Here is a 23,073-nt window from a genome sequence, read left to right as displayed (position 1 = left end):
TTTGAATACATGTATCACTGGACATCGGAGTGCATCTGGGAAAATTAACAAACAGTGAATTTCACAACTAATCTTGGAGGGTCCGCTTTGGACGAAGTTCACAACACAGAATCAGATAAGTTATTTGTTGTTTTAAGTCTGTCCAAGAGAAAGGCTGTATTAGTGAGTACAGTGGGTTCTTTCTTGATTATATGTTTTCGGAGATAAGTCTCTTGATTAAACTTAAAATATAAGCCGTAGCCCTTAATTTAACCTGGTGCAGTGTTTTGTAGAGGAATAAGACGGTGTTATTTTCTGGGTCTGTAGATTGTGAAGGAGCAAAAATGGCCTTTGCAGTGATATGTACTTCTTGTCAGATGTGGGAGTTAAAGAGAGTTTAAGGGTTACTGCAGATTATATTTGCCATAAATGCTGATAGATGCAAATCTTATCAGATCGAGTGGTTCGGTTGGAGAGACAGATAGAAGTGATGAGGAATTTGCAACAGCAATAGTATGTGATGGATGGCAGTTATAGGAGGGGGGAAAGTCTCAGATACAGTCACATAGATGAGTTAACTCCAGGAAGGATAACAGAGGTCGGCACCTAGGGCAGGAGTCTTTTGTGGATATACCCATTTCAAACAGGTATGCTGTTTTGGAAAATGCAGGGGATGATGGATTCTCAGGGGAACGTAGCACAAACAGCCAAGTTTCTGGTATTGAGACTGGCTCTAATGCAACAAGGGGTACTTTGGCTTACAAGAGATCAATTGTGTTAGAGGATTCTGCAGTCTGAGGTATAGACAGATGTTTCTGTGGCTAGCAGAGAAAAAGCAGAATGGTGTGTTGTCTCCCTGGTGCCAGGATCAAGGATGTCTCAGAGAGGGTGTAGAATGTTCTCACGGGGGAGAGGGGCCAGCAGGAGGTCATTGTCCACATTGGAACCAACGATGTAGGTAGGGAAAAGGCTGAGATTCTGAAGGGAAATTACAGAGAGTTAGGCAGAAATTCAAAAAGGAGGTCCTCAAGGGTAGTAGTATCTGGATTACTCCCAGTGCTACGAGCTAGTGAGGGCAGGAATAGGAGGATAGAGCAGATGAATGCATGGCTGAGGAGCTGGTGTATGGGAGAAGGATTCACATTTTTGGATCATTGGAATCTCTTTTGGGGTAGACGTGACCTGTACAAGAAGGATGGATTGCACCTAAATTGGAAGGGGAATAATATACTGGCAGGGAAATTTGCTAGAACTGCTTGGGAGGATTTAAACTAGTAAGGTGGGGGGGTGGGACCCAGGGAGATAGTGAGGAAAGAGATCAATCTGAGACTGGTACAGTTGAGAACAGAAGTGAATCAAACAGTCAGGGCAGGCAGGGACAAGGCAGGACTAATAAATTAAACTGCATTTATTTCAATGCAAGGGGCCTAACAGGGAAGGCAGATGAACTCAGGGCATGGTTAAGAACATGGGACTGGGATATCATAGCAATTACAGAAACATGGCTCAGAGATGGACAGGACTGGCAGCTTAATGTTCCAAGATATAGATGCTACAGGAAGGATAGAAAGGGAGGCAAGAGAGGAGAGGGAGTGGCATTTTTGATAAGGGATAGCATTACAGCTGTGCTGAGGGAGGATATTCCCGGAAATACATCCAGGGAAGCTATTTGGGTGGAACTGAGAAATAAGAAAGGGATGATCACCTTATTGGGATCATATTATAGACCCCCTAATAGTCCGAGGGAAGTTGAGAAACAAATTTGTAAGGAGATCTCAGTTATCTGTAAGAATAATAGGGTAGTTATGGTTGGGGATTTTAACTTTCCAAACATCGACTGGGACTGCCATAGTGTTAAAGGTTTAGATGGAGAGGAATTTCTTAAGTCCGTACAAGACATTTTCTGATTCAGTATGTGGATGTGCCTACTAGAAAAGGTGCAAAACTTGACCTACTCTTGGGAAATAAGGCAGGGCAGGTGACTGAGGTGTCAGTAGGGGCGCACTTTGGGGCCAGCGACCATAATTCTATTTGTTTTAAAATCGTGATGTAAAAGGATAGACCAGATCTAAAAGTTGAAGTTTAAATTGGAGAAAGGTCAATTTTGACAGTATTAGGCAAGAACTTTCGAAAGCTGATTGGAGGCAGATGTTCGCAGGTAATGGGACGGCTGGAAAATGGGAAGACTTCAGAAATGAGATAACAAGAATCCAGAGAAAGTATATTCCTGTTAGTGTGGAAGGGAAGGCTGGTAGGTTTTGGGAATGCTGGATGACTAAAGAAATTGAGGGTTTGGTTAAGAAAAAGAAGGAAGCATATGTCAGGTATAGATAGGATAGATCGATAGAGGAGTGTAAAGGAAGTAGGAGTATACTTAAGAGGGAAATTAGGAGGGCAAAAATGGGACATGAGATAGCATTGGCAAAAAGAATTAAGGAGAATCCAAAGGGTTTTTACAAATATATTAAGGACAAAAGGGTAACTAGGGAGAGAATAAGGGGAGATACTAAATGAATATTTTGCATCAGTATTTACTGTGAAAAAGGCTATGGAAGATATAGACTGTAGGGAAATAGATGGTGACATCTTGCAAAATGTCCAGATTACAGAGGAGGAAGTGCTGGATGTCTTGAAACGGTTAAAGGTGGATAAATCCCCAGGACCTGATCAGGTGTACCTGAGAACTCAGTGGGAAGATAGGGAAGTGATTGCTGAGCCTCTTGCTGAGATATTTGTATCATCGATAGTCAAAGGTGAGGTGCTGGAAGACTGGAGGTTGGCAAACGTGGTGTCACTGTTTAAGAAGGGCGGTAAAGGCAAGCCAGGGAATTATAGACCGGTGAGCCTGACCTCAGTGGCAGGCAAGTTGTTGGAGGGAATCCTGAGGGACAGGATGTACATGTATTTGGAAAGTCAAGGACTGATTAGGGATAGTCAACATGGTTTTGTGCATGGGAAATCATGTCTCACAAACTTGATTGAGTTTTTTGAAGAAGTAACAAAGAAGATTGATGATGGCAGAACAGTAGATGTGATCTATATGGACTTCAGTAAGGCGTTCGACAAGGTTCCCCATGGGAGACTGATTAGCAAGGCTAGATCTCATGGAATACAGGGAGAACTAGCCATTTGGATACAGAACTGGCTCAAAGTTGGAAGACAGAGGGTGGTGATGGAGGGTTGTTTTTCAGACTGGAGGCCTGTGACCAGTGGAGTGCCACAAGGATCTGTGCTGGGTCCTCTACTTTTTGTCATTTACATAAATGATTTGGATGCGAGCATAAGAGGTACAGTTAGTAAGTTTGCAGATGACACCAAAATTGGAGGTGTAGTGGACAGCGAAGAGGGTTACCTCAGATTACAACAGGATTTGGACCAGATGGGCCAATGGGCTGAGAAGTGGCAGATGGAGTTTAATTCAGATAAATGTGAGATGCTGCATTTTGGGAAAGCAAACCTTAGCAGGACTTATACACTTAATGGTAAGGTCCTAGGGAGTGTTGCTGTTCAAAGAGACCTTGCAGTACGGGTTCATAGCTCCTTGAAAGTGGAGTCGCAGGTAGGTAGGAGAGTGAAGAAGGCATTTGGTATGCTTTCTTTTATTGGTCAGAGTATTGAGTACAGGAGTTGGGAGGCCATGTTGCAGCTGTACAGGATATTGATTAGGCCACTGTTGGAATATTGCGTGCAATTCTGGTCTCCTTCCTATCGGAAAGATGTTGTGAAACTTGAAAGGGTTCAGAAAAGATTTACAAGGATGTTGCCAGGGTTGGAGGATTTGAGCTATAGGGAGAGGCTGAACAGGCTGGTGCTGTTTTCCCTGGAGCATCGGAGGCTGAGGGGTGACCTTATAGAGGTTTACAAAATTATGAGGGGCATGGATAGGATAAATAGACAAAGTCTTTTCCCTGGGATCGGGGAATCCATAACTAGAGGGCATAGGTTTAGGGTGAGAGGGGAAAGATATAAAAGAGACCTAAGGAGCAACTGTTTCACACAGAAGGTGGTACGTATATGCAATGAGCTGCCAGAGGAAGTGGTGGAGGCTGGTACAATTTCAACATTTAAAAGGCATTCGGATGGGTATATGAATAGGAAGGGTTTGGAGGGATATGGGCCGGGTGCTGGCAGGTGAGACTAGATTGGATTGGAATATCTGGTCGGCATAGATGGGTTGGACCGAAGGATCTGTTTCCATGCTTTATATCTCTATGACTCTATGACTCTATTTCCCCCATAAGAAATAATGGAAAGGGAATTAGTCCATTTCTGGACCCAAAACAAAACATTTTCAAGACACTTTTAACTGCAAATACACATGGTTAAGATACAATAAGATGAGTAAATGACCTAAATATCAAGTAATAATAACAAAAGCAAGAAATAAATGTACCAACATGAAAATAACTTCATTTATCTTCATGAGGAGTGCTAATAGTAAATGCACTTATTTGCTTCCCTGCTCTTCTTGGGTGCCATGGTGAATGCACAAGAGTGATAATTAAATAAAACAGCACACATCAAGGTGAAAACACAAGGTAAACTAGTGACGGGTACACGAGAGATGCTTTCACGACTACTTCCAGGACGAACTGAACAAACAATGTGCGACGTGAACGGTACGTGGTGTTCAGATTCTGAAAATGTGTTCGGATTGAACGGCAAAATTTTCTCGAAATAATTGTTCGGATTCCAAGTTGTTCGAACAATAGGGCATTCAGATTCCGGGGTCACCACTGTTCAGTGCATGGTCATTCAAAGGTAATATAACATGTTGATTCATTTTAATTTCATCTCATTAGATTTTGAGATATTCTGGTGATGAGACTGACTCTACAATGAGACAATATTGCTGTCAGAATCCAACAATCTGAGTTCTCTCATAATCAAATGTCACACAAGCAGTTTCAGGTTATTAACATGATTGGAAAGTTCGAAACCACAGTTCAAGTATGTTATTATCATCCTCTGCTTACAGTCAGATAGTGCTCCACTGAGACTTAGGAATGGAAATTACATATTAATTGCTTCTCGTGTTGTGCCATTGTGTTCTCCATGGAACACTCTGGAACTAATCTGTTTTGTCCAGGGAATCTGGCTTTTATGATTAAGCTAAATGTTTACTCAAGGGAAATCTCATTCATGGCTATGATATGTATTGAGTTTAGAGGTCAAATCTACAAATCTTTATCTTCCTTTAAATTCTATATCTATGAGTATGCTCGATATCTGTGACATGATTATCCTGAACCTCTCTTCCCAGTCCTATATTTCTGTAGGAACTCTGACAAAAATGACTCTTGATTCTGGATTAGTGGTGCTGGAAGAGCACAGCAATTCAGGCAGCATCCGAGGACAGGCAAAATCCGAGGACAGGCAAAATCGACATTTTGGGCCAAAGCCCTTCATCAGGAATAAAGGCAGAGAGCCTGAAGCGTGGAGAGATAAGCTAGAGGAGGGTGGGGGTGGGGAGAGAGTAGCATAGAGTACAATAGGTCAGTGGGGGAGGAGATGAAGGTGATAGGTCAGGGAGGAGAGGGTGGAGTGGATAGGTGGAAAAGGAGCTGGGCAGGTCGGACAAGTCCGGACAAGACAAGGGGACAGTGTTGAGCTGGAGGTTAGAAACTAGGATGAGGTGGGGGAAGGGGAAATGAGGAAGCTGTTGAAGTCCACATTGATGCCCTGGGGTTGAAGTGTTCCAAGGCAGAAGATGAGGCGTTCTTCTTCCATGCGTCTGGTGGTGAGGGAGCGGCAGTGGAGGAGGCCCAGCACCTCCATATCCTCGGCAGAGTGGGAGGGGGAGTTGAAATGTTGGGCCACGGGGCGGTTTGGTTGATTGGTGTGGGTGTTTCGGAGATGTTCCCTAAAGCACTCTGCTAGGAGGCGCCCAGTCTCCCCGATGTAGAGGAGACCGCATCGGGAGCAACAGATACAATAAATGATATTAGTGGATGTGCAGGTAAGACTTTGATGGATAAGTCTCCTTTAGGGCCTTGGATAGAGGTGAGGGAGGAGGTGTGGGTGCAGGTTTTACAGTTCCTGCGGTGGCAGGGGAAAGTGCCAGGATGGGAGGGTGGATCGTAGGGGGGCGTGGACCTGACCAGGTAGTCACAGAGGGAACGGTTTTTGCGGAAGGCAGAGAGGGGTGGGGAGGGAAATATCTCCCTGGTGGTGGGGTCTGTTTGGAGGTGGCGGAAATGTCGGCGGATGATTTGATTTATTTGGTTTATCAACTTCACCAACACATTCCACCCTGACCTTAAATTTACCTGGACCATCTCTGACACCTCCCTCCCCTTCCTGGACCTCTCCATCTCCATCAGTGACGACCGACTTGACACTGACATTTTCTACATACCCACCGACTCCCACAGCTACCTGGATTACACCTCTTCCCACCCTATCTCTTGCAAAAATGCCATCCCGTATTCCCAATTCCTCCGCCTCCGCCGTATCTGCTCCCAGGACGACCAGTTCCACCACAGAACACACCAGATGGCCTCCTACTTTAGAGACCGCAATTTCCCTTCCCACGTGGTTAAAGATGCCCTCCAACGCATCTCGTCCACATCCCGCACCTCCGCCCTCAGACCCAACCCCTCCAACTGCAACAAGGACAGAACGCCCTGGTGCTCACCTTCCACCCTACCAACCTTCGCATAAACTGAATCATCCGCCGACATTTCCGCCACCTCCAAACAGGCCCCACCACCAGGGATGTATTTCCCTCCCCACCCCTCTCCGCCTTCCGCAAAGACCGTTCCCTCCGTGACTACCTGGTCAGGTCCACGCCCCCCTACGATCCACCCTCCCATCCTGGCACTTTCCCTTGCCACCGCAGGAACTGTAAAACATGTGCCCACACCACCTCCCTCACCTCTATCCAAGGTCCTAAAGGAGCCTTCCACATCCATCAAAGTTTTACCTGCACATCCACCAATATCATTTATTGCATCCGTTGCTCCCGATGCGGTCTCCTCTACATCGGGGATACTGGGCGCCTCCTAGCAGAGCGCTTTAGGGAACATCTCCGAGACACCCGCACCAATCAACCAAACCGCCCCGTGGACCAACATTTCAACTCCCCTTCCCACTCTGCCGAGGATATGGAGGTGCTGGGCCTCCTCCACCGCCGCTCCCTCACCACCAGACGCCTGGAGGAAGAACGCCTCATCTTCCGCCTCGGAACACTTCAACCCCAGGGCATCAATGTGGACTTCAACAGCTTCCTCATTTCCCCTTCCCCCACCTCATCCTAGTTTCTAACCTCCAGCTCAACACTGTCCCCTTGTCTTGTCCGGACTTGTCCGATCTGCCCAGCTCCTTTTCCACCTATCCACTCCACCCTCTCCTCCCTGACCTATCACCTTCATCTCCTCCCCCACTGACCTATTGTACTCTATGCTACTCTCTCCCCACCTCCACCCTCCCCTAGCTTATCTCTCCACGCTTCAGGCTCTCTGCCTTTATTCCTGATGAAGGGCTTTTGCCCGAAATGTCAATTTTGCCTGTCCTCGGATTTTGCCTGTCCTCGGATGCTGCCTGAACTGCTGTGATCTTCCAGCACTACTAATCCAGAATCGGGTTTCCAGCATCTGCAGTCATTGTTTTTACCACCAAAAATGACTCTTGGTCAGGTGAGCTCAGAGAAGTAATGTCCTGCTGGAGTTACAGCTGAAGATGAACAAAACTTTTAAAGAATCTTTGGGTTATTTTGTACAATTTGTAGCATTTTCCCAGATGGCCAGCCTGATACTTTGCTACCTCTACCAGTTTGTAATACTGAGTAAAGTTGGTTTGTAGCCAATTCTCCTTTGCCATTGATTTATCTCATGAAAAGTAGCAGAGGTTACACCACTATAAAAGGCTCTATAGACGAGCCACTGTTCAATAATTAGAAGGTTTATTGCATGTTCTCACTTAGAATAACCACATTAGGTCAGGCAGAAATACCAGGAGCTCAGATAGCTAGGATAGATAATTTGCTCCCTCTAAAAACTAGGTAGAGCTTTCCTCCAGTTCTAGAGGTATAGTTAGTACGTTTGCATTTGACACTAAAATTGGACATGTAGTGGACAGCGAAGAAGGTTAGCTCAGAGTACAACAGGATCTTGATCAGATGGGCCAATGGGCCGAGGATTTGAATTTAGATAAGTGTGACGTGCTGCGTTTTGGAACGGCAAATCAGGGCAGGACTCATACAATTAATGGTAAGATCCTGTGGAGTGTTGCTGAACAAAGTAACCTTGAAGTGCTGGTTCATAGTTCCTTGAAAGTGCAGTCGCGGGTAGATAGGATAGTGAAGAAGGTCAAGATTAGATTGGTGCTGGAAAAGCACAGCATATCAGGCAGCATCTGAGGAGCAGGACAATCGACATTTTGGGCAAAAGCCGATCATCAGGAATGAGGCAGAGGTGGAGAGATAAATAGGAGGGGGGTGGGGCTGGGGAAAAGGTAGCTAAGAGTTCAATAGGTGGATGGAGGTGGGGATGAAGGTAATAGGTTGGAGAGGAGGGTGGAGCAGATAGGTGAGAAGGAAGATTGGTAGGTAGGACAGATCATGACATTGGTGCTGAGCTGGCAGGTTGGAACTGGGGTAAGGTGGGGGGAGGGGAAATGAGGAAACTGGTGAAATCTACATTGATGCCCTGGGGTTGAAGTGTTATGAGGTGGTAGATGAGGCGTTCTTCCTTCAGCCGTCAAGTAGCGATGGAGGAGGCCCAGGAACTGCATGTCCTCAGCAGAGTGCAAGGGGGAGTTGGAATGTTGGACCACGGGGCGGTAGAGTTGATTGGTGCGGGTGTCCCGGAGATGTTCCCTAAAGCGCTCTGGGATCAGGGATCTATTTCCCTCCCCACCCCGATCCACTTTCTGCAAAGACCATTCCCTCCATGACTACCTGGTCAGGTCCACGCCCCCCCCAACAACCCACCCTCCCCTCCTGGCACCTTCGCCTGCCACTGCAGGAATTGCAAAACCTGCGCCCACACTCCCCCCTCACCTTCATCCAAGGACCCAAAGGAGCCTTCCACATCCATCAAAATTTCACTTGCACATTCACCAATGTTATTTATTGTATCTGTTGCTCCCGATGCGGTCTCCTCTACATTGGGGAGACTGGACGCCTTCTCACAGAGCGCTTTAGGGAACATCTCCGGGACTCCCGCACCAATCAACCACACCGCCCTGCGGCCCAACATTTCAACTCCCCCTCCGAGAACATGCAGATCCTGGGCCTCCTCCATCACCACTCCCTCACCGCCCGACACCTGGAGGAAGAACGCCTCATCTACCACCTTGAAACACTTCAGCCTCATGGTATCAACTTGGACTTCACCAGTTTCCTCATCTCCACTCACCTCACCTTACCCCAGTTCCAACCTGCCAGCTCAGCATCATCCTCATGACCTGTCGTACCTGGCAATCTTCCTTTCCACCTATCCACTCCACCCTCCTCTCTGACCTTTCACCTTCATCCCACCTCCATACACCTATTTTACTCTTAGCTATGTTTTCTCAGCCCCACGCCCCCCCACCTCGGAGGTCACTGCCTCATTCCTGATGGAGGGCTTTTGCCCAAAATGTTGATTTTCCTGCTCCTCGGATGCTGCCTGACCTGCTGTGCATTTCTAGCACCACTCTAATCTTGACTCTGATCTCCAGCATCTGCAGTCCTCACTTTTGCCGAGTGAAGAAGGTGTTTGGTATGCTTTCCTTTATTGGTCATACCATTGAATATAGAAGTAGGGAGATCATGTTGTGGTTGTACAGAGCATTGGTTTGACCACTTTTGGAATATTGTGTGCAGTTCTGGTCTCCCTCATATAGAAAGGATGTTGTGAAACTTGAAAAGATTCAAAAAAGATTTACAAGGACTTTGCCACAGTTGAATGAGTTTAGCTATAGGGAGAGGCTGAATAGGCTGGGGCTGTTTTCCCTGGAGCATCGGAGGCTGAGGGGTGATCTTATAAAGGTTTATAAAATCATGAGGTGCATGAATAGGGTAAATAATCAAGGTCTTTTCTCTGGGGGGGAGTGCAGAACTGGAGGGCATAGGTTCAGCGTGAGAGGGGAAAGATTTAAAAGGGATCCAAGGGGCAACTCTTTCATGCAGAGGATGGTGCGTGCATAGCATGAACTGCAAGAGGAAGTGCTGGAGGCTGGTACAATTACAGCATTTAAAAGGCATCTGGATGGGTATATGAATAGGAAGAGTTTAAAGGAATATGGGCCAATTGCTGGTAAATGGGACTCTGTTAATTTAGGATATCTGGTCGGCATGAATGAATTGGACCGAAAGGTCCGTTTCCGTGATGTACATCTCTATGACTCTAGAACGTATCTGTACCCACAGACTGTGTATAACATCAGTAGAATGGGTGCAGCTAATGTAAAATAAATGCTAATTCCTTCAGAATTATTACCTTATGCAATACGATCTATGTGCATTTGAATATAGTGTGTGGACCTGTGTGCCTTAGCAGAATTACACTTCATTTATGGAAGCGAAATATTTGTTTGCACAGGAGAATGCAATTAATCAAAGAGATTTGGTCAGAAATATCAAGAGTTAGTAGTGCTGTCTTCATCATAAATATAGTTAATCTTGATGTCAGTTGCATCAAAATCTTCTGTGAATTTTGTGCTGATTAAGAGCTTTGGGAACATGTGCAGTTTGATTTTGTTCTTCAGAAAGGAATAAATTAAAGAATCTCCAAATCCTAGGGATGTTAGTGGAACTTTCATTTCTGTTTGTGTTCTGAACCAGTCAGGTCAAATCCAATACGTTTCAGTGCAAGTGTTGATCAAGCTTCTTCAACTATCCCTGATATGGGTTGATTTTGAACTCAGAAAAGCATGAACTAATCTCCCCTTGAAGCACCCTTTGAAATCGATGTTCTCTGTTTGTACTGTAATATTGAATGTTTTGGGCTGCAAATTTGTACCATTTTAAAACTGGATTGAGATGATACTCAAACACATCTGGCACACAACACAATAGCTTAAAGAAACAGATGGGACATTATTCTGACCAACTTGGTGATTTATAACTTTTTATTACTATATATAAATCATTCCTTAATTCATACTAAAAGGTCTCATATTTTCACAGGCTGTGTTTAGAGCTGAATGCATCAAGAAGTTTAGCCTACAAACCTATTTGGTTGGTAAATGTTCTGGGAGTGTAGCATTAAAGCATACCAGTCAAGAAGTTACACTTCCTGTTGCTGTGGAAAGACTGACAATGTCATCAAAAACCCTTCCCATGCCATCAGGCAGAAGATACAGAAGCTTGAACACATGCACCAATAGGTTCAAGAACAGCTTCTTCCCTGCCATTATTAGACTGCTGAATGGACTCTCTAACGTCAAAAAATGTTGATCTTGCTTTGAACATCTCCTGTAACTTTGTATTCCTCACTCTGTTAAGCATCCAATGATCTGTATGTACTTGTTTACTATGATCTGTACTGCTTGCAAAACAAAACTTTTCATTGTACTTAGGTACATGTGACTACAATAAATCAAAACAATGTTGATCTCAGGTCAAGATTAGGAGCTAAAATTGACTTCATAATTTCAATTGATAGATAAGGCAATAAAAGTTATGGGCGGCACAGTGGTTAGCACTGCTGCCTCACAACATCAGTGACCCAGGTTTGATTCCAGCCTTGGGCGACTGTCTGTGTGGAGTTTGCACATTTTCCCCATGTCTGCGTGGATTTCCTCTGGGTGCTCTTCATTTCTCCCACAGTCCAAAGATGTGCAGGTTAGAGTGAATTGGCCATGTTATATTGCCTGTAATGTTCAGAGATGTGTAGCTTAGCTACATTAGACAGGGGTAAGTGTAGAGTAATAGGATAGGAGAATGGGTCTGGGTGGGATACTCTTCAGAGGGTCGGTGTGGACATTTTGGACCAAATGGCCTGTTTCTGCATTGTAGGGATTCTATGATTCGATGAAAATTAGGAGAGGGAAAATGTGATAGAATGAATGAACTAGAGCGAAGAAAAGGTCCAGGGACTGATGGAAGGAAATCATCTAACAGTACGTGGGAACATAGGTGGAGGAGTAGACCATTCCACCCACTGAGCCTGTTCCACCACTCAAATAGATCATGGCTGATCATCTACCTCTACACCATTTTTCTCCAGTATCTGCTATCCCTTGATGTCATTTGTAACTATAAATCTGTTGATAGCTGTCTTGAATAGGCTCAACTATTGAACTTCGACAGCCCCTGAAGAGAGATTTCCAAAGATCTTCAACCCTCTGAGTGAAGAAATTCCTCCTCATCTCAGGCTTAAATATCCTGCTCCTTATTCTAAGACTGCCTTTCCTGGTTTTAATCTCACCACCAGGAGAAACATCTGAACAACATCTATCCTGTCATGTCCCAAAATAATTTTGTAAATTTCAATGAAATCATCTCTTACTTTCAAAACTCTAGAGAGTACAGACCCTGTGTATTCAGTTTTTTTTCCTGTCTTCCCAAAGATTAATCATGTGAACCTCCATTATATTCCCTCTCTAGCAAGTAAATCCCTCCTTCGATAAGAAGACCAAGTCAATACACAATATTCCAGGAGTGGTCTCACTATTACAGCAAGACATCCCTGCTCCTGTACTTAAATTTCCTTGAAAGCCAGTGTACTATCTACCTTCTTAAATGCTTGTTGCACATGCATGGCATCTATAAAGATCCCCTTAAATATAAAGATTTCCCAACCCCTCAAGATCGAAGAAATACTTTGCTTTGTTATTTCTTCTATTTGAAGTGGCTAATTTCACATACATTAGCATAATATGCCACATTCTTTCTCATTCACTTAGCCTATCCAAATCCCGTTGAAGTGTCCTTGCTTCCTCTTCACAGTCCACATTCGCAGAGTTGTGGAATCAACAAATCTGGAAATATTATGTTTAATCTTCAAATTGAAATCAATTATACAGATTGTGAACAGCTGTAGTCTACTACTAATCCTTCTAGTATCTCACTAAAAACTACCTTCCACTGAGAGAATGTATTAATTGTATATGTTCTATGTTGACCAATTCTCAGTCTATACTAATATATTGTCACCAATCCCCTGTGCTCAAATTTTATTTACGCACCCCTGTGTAGGACCTTATTGAAAGCCTTCTGAAAGTCTAAAGATATTTCATCTACTGCTTCTCCTTAATTTATGCTGTAAGTAACATCCTCAAAAAATCTCTAACAGGTTTGCTATTCTGAACATTTCTTTCATAAATTCATGTTGATTCCATCTAATTGTACTATTATTTTCTAAATCTCCAGTTATTACATTCTTTAAAATAGTTCCCAACATTTTCTCTGTCACTGATGTCAATCTAATAGGTCTGTTTTCTTTCTTAGTGTGGTTATATGTCTAGTGGTTTATTAGAAACAATTATATTGCCAATTTATCTGAACTTCCCAATGTGTCTAATTTTAACATAGAGGTGAATATATTTACTTGAACAGAAATAAAAGAAGTAGATTTCAATGAAGTCAGTCTTTCAATTTAAGGATATACACCTCCTCAGTTAATGCTGGCTGTTTCGTAAAAGCTTTGTATTGAAGTAGTTGAACAGATTCCTCTTCTTTCATTCAAGTTATCATCTCTGACAGTGTTCAGTGCTCTGAGCACTTTGATTAAAGACTGAAAGGACTTACTGCTGGAATGTTCCTAGCCATCTGTCAGAGAGTAACTGGGTCTCAGATAGATACTGATAACAGCTGCAGTGATTCGCCCACATGGATGGAATTCAGCAGAGTATTGGAGGGTTTTAAAATTAATTTGCTTTTCAATATTGAATTTCTTTTAATTCTCCTAACATTCATTATAAAGATCCTTTCTCTGAATAAATCAAAGTCCTTTTTCAGTTTGAATTATTTCATATTTTCCTCATGGTATATACACATTGCCACTTTGGAAAGATGTACTTTGCTGCAGGGCACAAACCTGTGCCTAATTTAGAAACAAATAAAACTTCATTTCTCTTCTCTGCCACTTCGTTTTAGCATTGCATGCAATCTACAGACTAATCATTTTGGAGTTTGGGGGAGCAGATTGGATATCACAGTGAATGAGAACACTCGAGAATCTGAGCTTTAATCCAACCCTAACTGATCGTTTGAAAGCCTCCTCTCCCATATGTTACTGCAGGTAAATCTACCTGCTAAATGGGTCAACCTCAGACTCTAATGATAAACCTTGAGATCGTTTTGGAGAATTTCTTTCTCAGTCAGAAAATTGAGAGTTCAAACTTCATTTCCAGATATGAGCCCATAATTTGAACTGACACATAAATGTGCTGTTGAGAAAGTACTTTCTTTGGATTAGTGTGAACAAATATCTGATTTACGTATATAACTATTTTTAACATTTGGATTTCAAGTAGTGGCATATGAATTTTGGCTACTTTTTATGAATGATTTAAAAGCAAGGAAGGTTTTTCCTAAACAATGACTTATCCATTATGTGCCAGAGAGTAAGTGACTAAAAGCCCAATGGCGTGTTAATGGAATACTGTTGATAACATGGGGTTTAAAACAGAGAATAAACATTGAGAGGTATTAGCTAAAATCAGGAATGGGAAGCAGTATCTGTTACTGATAATGGATATATTAATATGATTTCCCAAAGCTGTGCATTTAGGAAAAATAAATGCAAAATTGATTGCAAAAATGTTAGTTTTTTTTACAGGGAATGGATTACCTAAAGAAATAGAATCATATTGAGCTTCAAATTTGATATCATATATACCAAAAATGATCTCTGGTTTGTGTATAAACCAATAAACATCTTTTGTTTATCACCCACAATCTCAAGGTGCATTGGAAAGATAGCATCAGACTTGCAAATCCATGATTAGATCTTACTCTCAAGAATGTCTTAATGATTGGGCTAAAGGAATTCCCTTATTACTGTTTGCTTTTGGGGATTCACCTGATAAGTTCACAAGATTCAGTTCTTTTGAATTGATATATGGTAATGGGTTGAAAGGACCACTTAAAATAATTAAAGAAATGTTGTAAATCAAGGTTCAGATTTTACACTTCCTGCCAATATTTTGAGTTTGAGAGACATTAATCAAAGCAGCCAGAAACATTTGAAGAGTAGAGGGCTACTTTGGAAAAAATTGAACACGCATGGTTCATCATCAAGATTGACATACTAAAGGAGATCCATTGACCAATAAAGGCCACTTGTGTAACACAAGATGAACTTTATCATTGTAAGTCATGCTGTTTTAAATGAAAAATGTAACATGGTTTACATTGACAATCTTGTTGTATTTAGCTAAACCTGAAAAGAATGCTTCCACTTCTTGTTTAATCAGTTACAAAGAGCCAATTTGTTATAAATCTGACTAAAATTTGTTAAACCAAAAGTGATTTGGGGATCACGGTTCGATAAGGTCAAGTAGCACACAGAGTAATAGAAGTACTGGCTGTTTTGATTTTCTCATGCCTAGGATAGAATATAAAAACAATTGTAATAAGTTGACATGAATGGATTTTATCAGAAGCTTGTTCCAAACTTTGCCACTGCACAGGCTCTCTTGATGAATTTGTTCTGAGTTCCAACCCCCTTTGCCTTCACGCCCTTGCCCACACCAAAGGTAGACTGCATGTAAATGAGGGTGGGCAGGTCTCCTACCTGCCCTCGACCTCTTCATTGCCAACTGCCGCCGCGATATTAACCGCCACCTGAACTCCCCCACCCCTCTCACCCACTCCAACCCTCTCACCCTCGGAACGCGCAGCCCTCCACTCCCTCCTTTGCAACCCCAACCTCACTATCAAACCAGCAGACAAAGGAGGCGCAGTAGTAGTTTGGCGCACCGATCTTTACACCGCTGAGGCCAAACGCCAGCTCGCAGATACCTCCTCCTACTGCCCCCTTGACCATGACCCCACCCCCCACCACCAAACCATCATCTCCCAGACCATCCATAACCTCATCACCTCGGGGGATCTCCCATCCACCGCCTCCAACCTCATAGTCCCACAACCCCGCACCGCCCGCTTCTACCTCCTGCCCAAAATCCACAAACCTGACTGCCCCGGCCGACCCATTGTCTCCGCCTGCCCCACCGAACTCATCTCCGCACACCTTGACACCGTCCTGTCCCCCTTAGTCCAAGAACTCCCCACCTACGTTCGGGACACCACCCATGCCCTCCACCTGCTCCAGGATTTTCGCTTCCCCGGTCCCCAACGCCTTATTTTCACCATGGACATCCAGTCCCTGTACACCTCCATCCCCCATCACGAAGGACTCAAAGCCCTCCGCTTCTTCCTTTCCCGCCGTACCGACCAGTACCCTTCCACTGACACCCTCCTTCAACTGACTGAACTGGTCCTCACCCTGAACAACTTCTCTTTCCAATCCTCCCACTTCCTCCAAACGAAAGGAGTAGCCATGGGCACCCACATGGGCCCCAGCTATGCCTCCCTCTTCGTAGGATATGTGGAACAGTCCATCTTCCGCAACTACACTGGCCCCACCCCCCCACCTTTTCCTCCGCTACATCGATGACTGTATCGGTGCCGCCTTGTGCTCCCACGAGGAGGTTGAACAGTTCATCCACTTCACCAACACCTTCCACCCTGACCTCAAATTCACCTGGACAGTCTCAGATTCCTCCCTCCCCTTCCTCGACCTTTCTATTTCTACCTCAGACGACCGAATCAACACGGACATCTACTACAAACCGACCGACTCCCACAGCTACCTGGACTACACCTCCTCCCACCCTGCCCCCTGTAAAAACGCCATCCCATTCTCCCAATTCCTTCGACTCCGCCGCATCTGCTCCCAGGAGGACCAGTACCAAAAACGTACAACCCGGATGGCCTCCTTCTTGAAGGACCGCAATTTCCCCCCCGACGTGGTCGACGATGCCCTCCACTGCATCTCTTCCCGCTCCTCCGCCCTTGAGCCCCGCCCCTCCGACCGCCACCAGTACAGAACCCCACTGGTCCTCACCTACCACCCCACCAATCTCCATGTACAGCGCATCATCCGCCGTCATTTCCGCCACCTCCAAACGGACCCCACCACCAAGGATATATTTCCCTCCCCTCCCCTATCAGCATTCTGTAAAGACCACTCCCTCCGTGACTCCCTCGTCAGATCCACACCCCCCACCAACCCAACCTCCACTCCCGGCACCTTCCCCTGCAACCGCAGGAGGTGCAAGACTTGCGCCCACACCTCCCCCCTTACCTCCCTCCAAGGCCCCAAAGGAAACTTCCATATCCGCCACAGATTCACCTGCACCTCCACACACATCATCTATTGCATCCTCTGCACCCAAGGTGGCCTCCTCTATATTGGGGAGACAGGCCGGCTACTTGCAGAGCGTTTCAGAGAACACCTCTGCGACACCCGGACCAACCAACCCAACCACCCTGTGGCTCAACACTTCAACTCCCCCTCCCACTCCACCAAGGACATGCAGGTCTTTGGACTCCTCCATCGCCAGACCACAACAACACGACGGTTGGAGGGAGAGCGCCTCATCTTCCGCCTAGGAACCCTCCAACCACAAGGGATGAACTCGGATTTCACCAGTTTCCTCATTTCCCCTCCCGCCACCTTGTCTCAGTCAAATCCATCGAATTCAGCACCGCCTTCCTAACCTGCAATCTTCTTCCTGACCTCTCCGCCCCCACTCCAGTCTGACCTATCACCCTCACCTTGACCTCTTTCCACCTATCACATTTCCGACGCCCCTCCCCCAAGTCCCTCCTCCCTACCTTTTATCTTAGCCTGCTGGACAAACTTTCCTCATTCCTGAAGAAGTGCTTATGCCCGAAACGTCGATTCTCCTGTTCCCTGGATGCTGCCTGACCTGCTGCACTTTTCCAGCAATACATTTTCAGCTCAGTGGGAAATAATAGTAATACCAACAATCTAATCTGTGTCTTCCACTGATAAGCCTGGATAGTGGTGCGTGATAGATCCACTAGACGATATTTTGGGGAGAGAACCTGGCAGGAGGAAAATACAAGGAGAAAGTGAGGTCTGCAGATGCTGGAGATCAGAGCTGAAAATGTGTTGCTGGAAAAGTGCAGCAGGTCAGGCAGCATCCAAGGAACAGGAGAATCGATGTTTCGGGCATAAGCCCTTCTTCAGGAATGAGGAAAGTGTGCCCAGCAGGCTAAGATAAAAGGTAGGGAGGAGGGACTTGGGGGAGGGGCGTTGGAAATGCAATAGGTGGAAGGAGGTCAAGGTGATAGGCCGGAGTGGGGTGGGGGCGGAGAGGTCAGGAAGAAGATTGCAGGTTAGGAAGGCGGTGCTGAGTTCGAGGGATTTGACTGAGACAAGGTGGGGAGAGGGGAAATGAGGAAACTGGAGAAATCTGAGTTCACCCCTTGTGGTTGGAGGGTTCCTAGGCGGAAGATGAGGCGCTCTTCCTCCAACCGTCGTGTTGCTATGGTCTGGCGATGGAGGAGTCCAAGGACCTGCATGTCCTTGGTGGAGTGGGAGGGGGAGTTGAAGTGTTCCACATATTCTATGAAGAGGCAGGCATAGCTGGGGCCCATGTGGGTGCCCATGGCTACTCCTTTGGTTTGGCAGAGGCTACTCCTAAGCCTGCCTCTTCCTAGGATATGTGGAACAGTGCATTTTCCGCAGCTACACTGGCACCAACCCCCACCTTTTCATCCGCTACATCGATGACTGTATCGGCGCTGCCTCGTGCTCCCACGAGGAAGTTGAACAGTTCATCCATTTTACCAACACCTTCCATCCCAACCTCAAATCTCAGACTCCTCCCTCCCCTTCCTAGACCTTTCCATTTCTATCTCGGGCGACCGAATCAACACGGACATCTACTATAAACCACCGACTCCCACAGCTACCTAGACTACAACTCCTCCCACCCTGCCCCCTGTAAAAACGCCATCCCATATTCCCAATTCCTTTGTCTCCGCCACATCTGCTCCCAGGAGGACCAGTTCCAAATCCGTACAACCCAGATGGCCTCCTTCTTCAAGGACTGCAATCTGCCCCCAGACGTGGTCGACAATGCACTCCACCGCATCTCTTCCACTTCCCGCTCCTCCGCCCTTGAGCCCCGCCCCTCCAACCGCCACCAGGACAGAACCCCACTGGTCCTCACCTACCACCCCACCAACCTCCTTGTACAGCGGATCATCCGCCGTCATTTCTGCCACCTCCAAACGGACCCCACCACCAAGGATATATTCCCCTCCCCTCCCCTATCAGCATTCTGAAAAGACAACTCCCTCCGTGACTCCCTCGTCAGGTCCACACCCCCCACCAACCCAACCTCCACTCCCGGCACCTTCCCCTGCAACCGCAAGAAATGCAAAACGTGCGCCCACACCTCACCCCTTACTTCCCTCCAAGGCCCCAAGGGATACTTCTATATCCGTCACAAATTCACCTGCACATCCACACACATCATCTATTGCATCCGCTGCACCCGATGTGGCCTCCTCTATATTGGGGAGGCAGGCCGCCTACTTGCGGAATGGTACAGAGAACACCTCTGGGATACCCGGACCAACCAACCCAACCACCCTGTGGCTCAACACTTCAACTCCCCTTCCCACTCCACCAAGGACATGCAGGTCCTTGGACTCCTCCATTGCCAGACCATAGCAACACGACGGTTGGAGGAAGAGCGCCTCATCTTCCGCCTAGGAACCCTCCAACCACAAGGGATGAACTCAGATTTCTCCAGTTTCCTCATTTCCCCTCCCCCCACCTTGTCTCAGTCAAATCCCTCGAACTCAGCACCGCCTTCCTAACCTGCAATCTTCTTCCTGACCTCTCCGCCCCCACCCCACTCCGGCCTATCACCCTCACCTTGACCTCCTTCCACCTATCGCATTTCCAGCGCCCCTCCCCCAAGTCCCTCCTCCCTACCTTTTATCTTAGCCTGCTGGGCACACTTTCCTCATTCCTGAAGAAGGGCTTATGCCCGAAACGTCAATTCTCCTGTTCCTTGGATGCTGCCTGACCTGCTGCGCTTTTCCAGCAACACATTTTCAGGAGGAAAATACAAGTCCAAAATGCACAGGGCTCTTTACTCATGTCAATGTTTCCTCAAAAGCATAGGAATGATCTAATCCCACATATTGTCACCTTTAAAACTTGACTTGCTTATTGTTGGCATTACCATTTTCTTCAGATGCTTCCCAATTGATGTTTTGTATTTTAGCTAAACTTGGAGCATCAGTTTTGGTTTTAATCCTGGCTTATGCTTATTTAAAGACTTACCCCTTTTATAAACTCTGGCATTTGGGATTTGCCAGCAGGTCTTTCAAGCAAACCAGCTACCTCTCTGTCTCTGCTAAAACCTTATGTCATATGAATAGAATTGTTGTAATCAGAGTGGATGTGAATATTTGGCCATCTGGAGTGAAAAAATTAATTGCTTATTGTCCTCAGTCATTGTGGAGAATTTGCCAGTCTCTCCAGCTCCTTTCCATATGAAATTGACAGTGGGTCACTTTTTAAATTTGTACAAATTAATGTGTTCACGTTTTTAAACGCTTAAAACATAACTCAAAACCTAATTCATTTTGCCAATAAATGATCAAAAATCTAAAAATGTGAAAATTAGATCTCTAATGGCACAGTGAGGAAGAGGGCTAATTCTGTTGTGGAATCTGTCTGGTCTCTGGTAGTAAAAGGGGGAGAGTAGCACACCATTATTTTTGCAATGGCTGAATCCAAACACTGGTGACACTTTTATAATAGTAATTAATTTTAATAATTAAGTTATTAAAGTGCATAGTGTATGACTATTCCTTACAAGCAATTCTTATCTTTTGATAGAAAATGCTGTAAAAGCCAACTAGTGACTACTGCTTTTCTTTACTACGATTCCTGATGAAGGACTTATGCCCGTAATGTCGATTCTCCTGCTCCTCGGATGCTGCCTGACGTGCTGTGCTTTTCCACCAACACACTCTTGACTCTGACCTCCAGCATCTGCAGTCCTCACTTTCTCCTAGTGACTACAAGTATCACTAATATATAAATATGTATAAAGTATATTTATGTAAAGGCTTAAATACTCAACTGTATGTCGCAACACCACTCAAAAGCATTGGCACTCTAGTACCACACAGTTAATAGAAATTGACTTGAATAAGCAAAGCACAAATTGAATATAATTTCCACATTAGACTGAGGATGCAATCCATTTGTTAATTCACATGAAATGAATCTTTCATTCAAACAGCTTCTGGATATCACTCACTCGTCACACACCTCTCTGAACTTGGACAACTGTAATATTTTATGTGAGGGTGCAACCAGACACCAGATGGTGATAGAAGGTCTTTATGAGATACATGACAGAGATCAATACAAGGTAGTACATCACAGCAGTGGTTTACAGCTCTCCCTAGTTACACCTACTCAGTCACTGTACAGAATAACATAATAATGTCCTCGTAGTTATCATCAATCCCTTTGGCTGTACCAGTATTAGATTCCAGCCAACATCTAAGCCCACTTACAAAAACCAGATGTCTTCTTAACCAGGCAGATGTTGGTTCCTTCAGCACTATGTTGCTCATAACAGAGTAAGTGGGATAAATCTTTAGCTGGAAATGTGTTGCTGGAAAAGCGCAGCAGGTCAGGCAGCATCCAGGGAACAGGAGAATCGACGTTTCGGGCATAAGCCCTTCTTCAGGAATGGGGAAAGTTTGTCCAGCAGGCTAAGATAAAAGGTAGGGAGGAGGGACTTGGGGGAGGGGCGTCGGAAATGTGATAGGTGGAAAGAGGTCAAGGTGAGGGTGATAGGTCAGACTGGGGTGGGGGCGGAGAGGTCGGGAAGAAGATCTCAGGTTAGGAAGGCGGTGCTGAATTTGATGGATTTGACTGAGACAGGCTGGGGGGAGGGGAAATGAGGAAACTGGTGAAATCCGAGTTCATCCCTTGTGGTTGGAGGGTTCCTAGCCGGAAGATGAGGCGTTCTTCCTCCAACCGTCGTTTTGTTGTGGTCTGACGATGGAGGAGTCCAAAGACCTGCATATCCTTGGTGGAGTGGGAGGGGGAATTGAAATGTTGAGCTACAGGGTGGTTGGGTTGGTTGGTCCGGGTATCCCAGAGGTGTTCTCTGAAACGCTCCGCAAGTAGCCGGCCTGTCTCCCCAATATAGAGGAGGCCACATCGGGTGCAGAGGATGCAATAGATGATATGTGTGGAAGTGCAGGTGAATCTGTGGTGGATATGGAAGTTTCCTTTGGGGCCTTGGAGGGAGGTGAGGGGGGAGGTGTGGGCGCAAGTCTTGCACCTCCTGCGGTTGCAGGGGAAGGTGCCGGGAGTGGAGGTTGGGTTGGTGGGGGGTGTGGATCTGATGAGGGAGTCACGGGGATAAATCTTTAACAAAGCTGGACCTTCCCTTAACAGCTTTACATACCAACTGTCCATGTCTCATGCTGACTCCATCCAACATATGTGATTGTTATCCCAGTAAGAATCTCTAACTTTAACTCTGGAGTCCTACCTATGATCTCCTCTCCATTCCTTGTTGACAACCAGGATATATCATTACTGGTAGAGGAGAGATGGTTGGTAGATTCCTCCTTTTCTAGGGGTCACTGCTTTGGAAGATGCTGTTCAAGAGATCTTGATGAGTTGTTGCAATGAATCTTATAGATGGTACCTATTGTTACCACTGTGCACTGATATGAAAGGAATGAATCAGCAAATAGATGAGGTAACATCAGACTGCTATGCCTTGCATAATGTCAAGCTTCATGAGTATTCTTGGAACTATACTGATACAGGCACATGGAGAATATTTTACTGAAATTTGGCTGACTTTGGAGAATTGTGATCTGGGTTAAGTGCTGCTGAATAATTGATGTCTCACTTGTTTTTTAGAGCCCTGGTATTTCTGAGGTGATTTAGTTAAGTTTCTGGTCAATAGCGACCACCAGGATTGAATGGTAGATTTAGCTATGGAAATTCCATTAAATGGGAAAAAGTGAGGACTGCAGATGCTGGAGATCAGAGCTGAAAATGTGTTGCTGGAAAAGCGCAGCTGGTCAGGCAGCATCCAAGGAACAGGAGAATCGATGTTTCGGGC

General features: G+C 45.4%; 1 protein-coding gene across 1 annotated transcript in view; it reads left to right on the top strand.

Moving 5' to 3' along the window:
- The window catches only part of LOC148146764 (IQ motif and SEC7 domain-containing protein 3-like), a 209,459-nt gene extending 197,944 nt beyond the window's left edge, over positions 1-11,515 (top strand). The window contains exon 3 of the mRNA XM_087997266.1: positions 11,093-11,515. Coding sequence (XP_087853392.1) covers positions 11,093-11,168 — 76 coding nt within the window. The 3' untranslated portion in view covers positions 11,169-11,515. The remainder of the gene's footprint in view (positions 1-11,092) is intronic.
- Positions 11,516-23,073: the final 11,558 nt, after the last annotated feature.

The sequence above is a fragment of the Chiloscyllium plagiosum genome, unplaced genomic scaffold (assembly GCF_037043375.1).
Source record: "Chiloscyllium plagiosum isolate Xiang-an unplaced genomic scaffold, Cpla_swu_hap1 HiC_scaffold_19, whole genome shotgun sequence".
In the NCBI taxonomy this organism is placed as follows: Eukaryota; Metazoa; Chordata; class Chondrichthyes; order Orectolobiformes; family Hemiscylliidae; genus Chiloscyllium; species Chiloscyllium plagiosum.
Note: the sequence above shows the minus strand (reverse complement) of the source record. Positions and strands in the feature narration are given on the sequence as shown.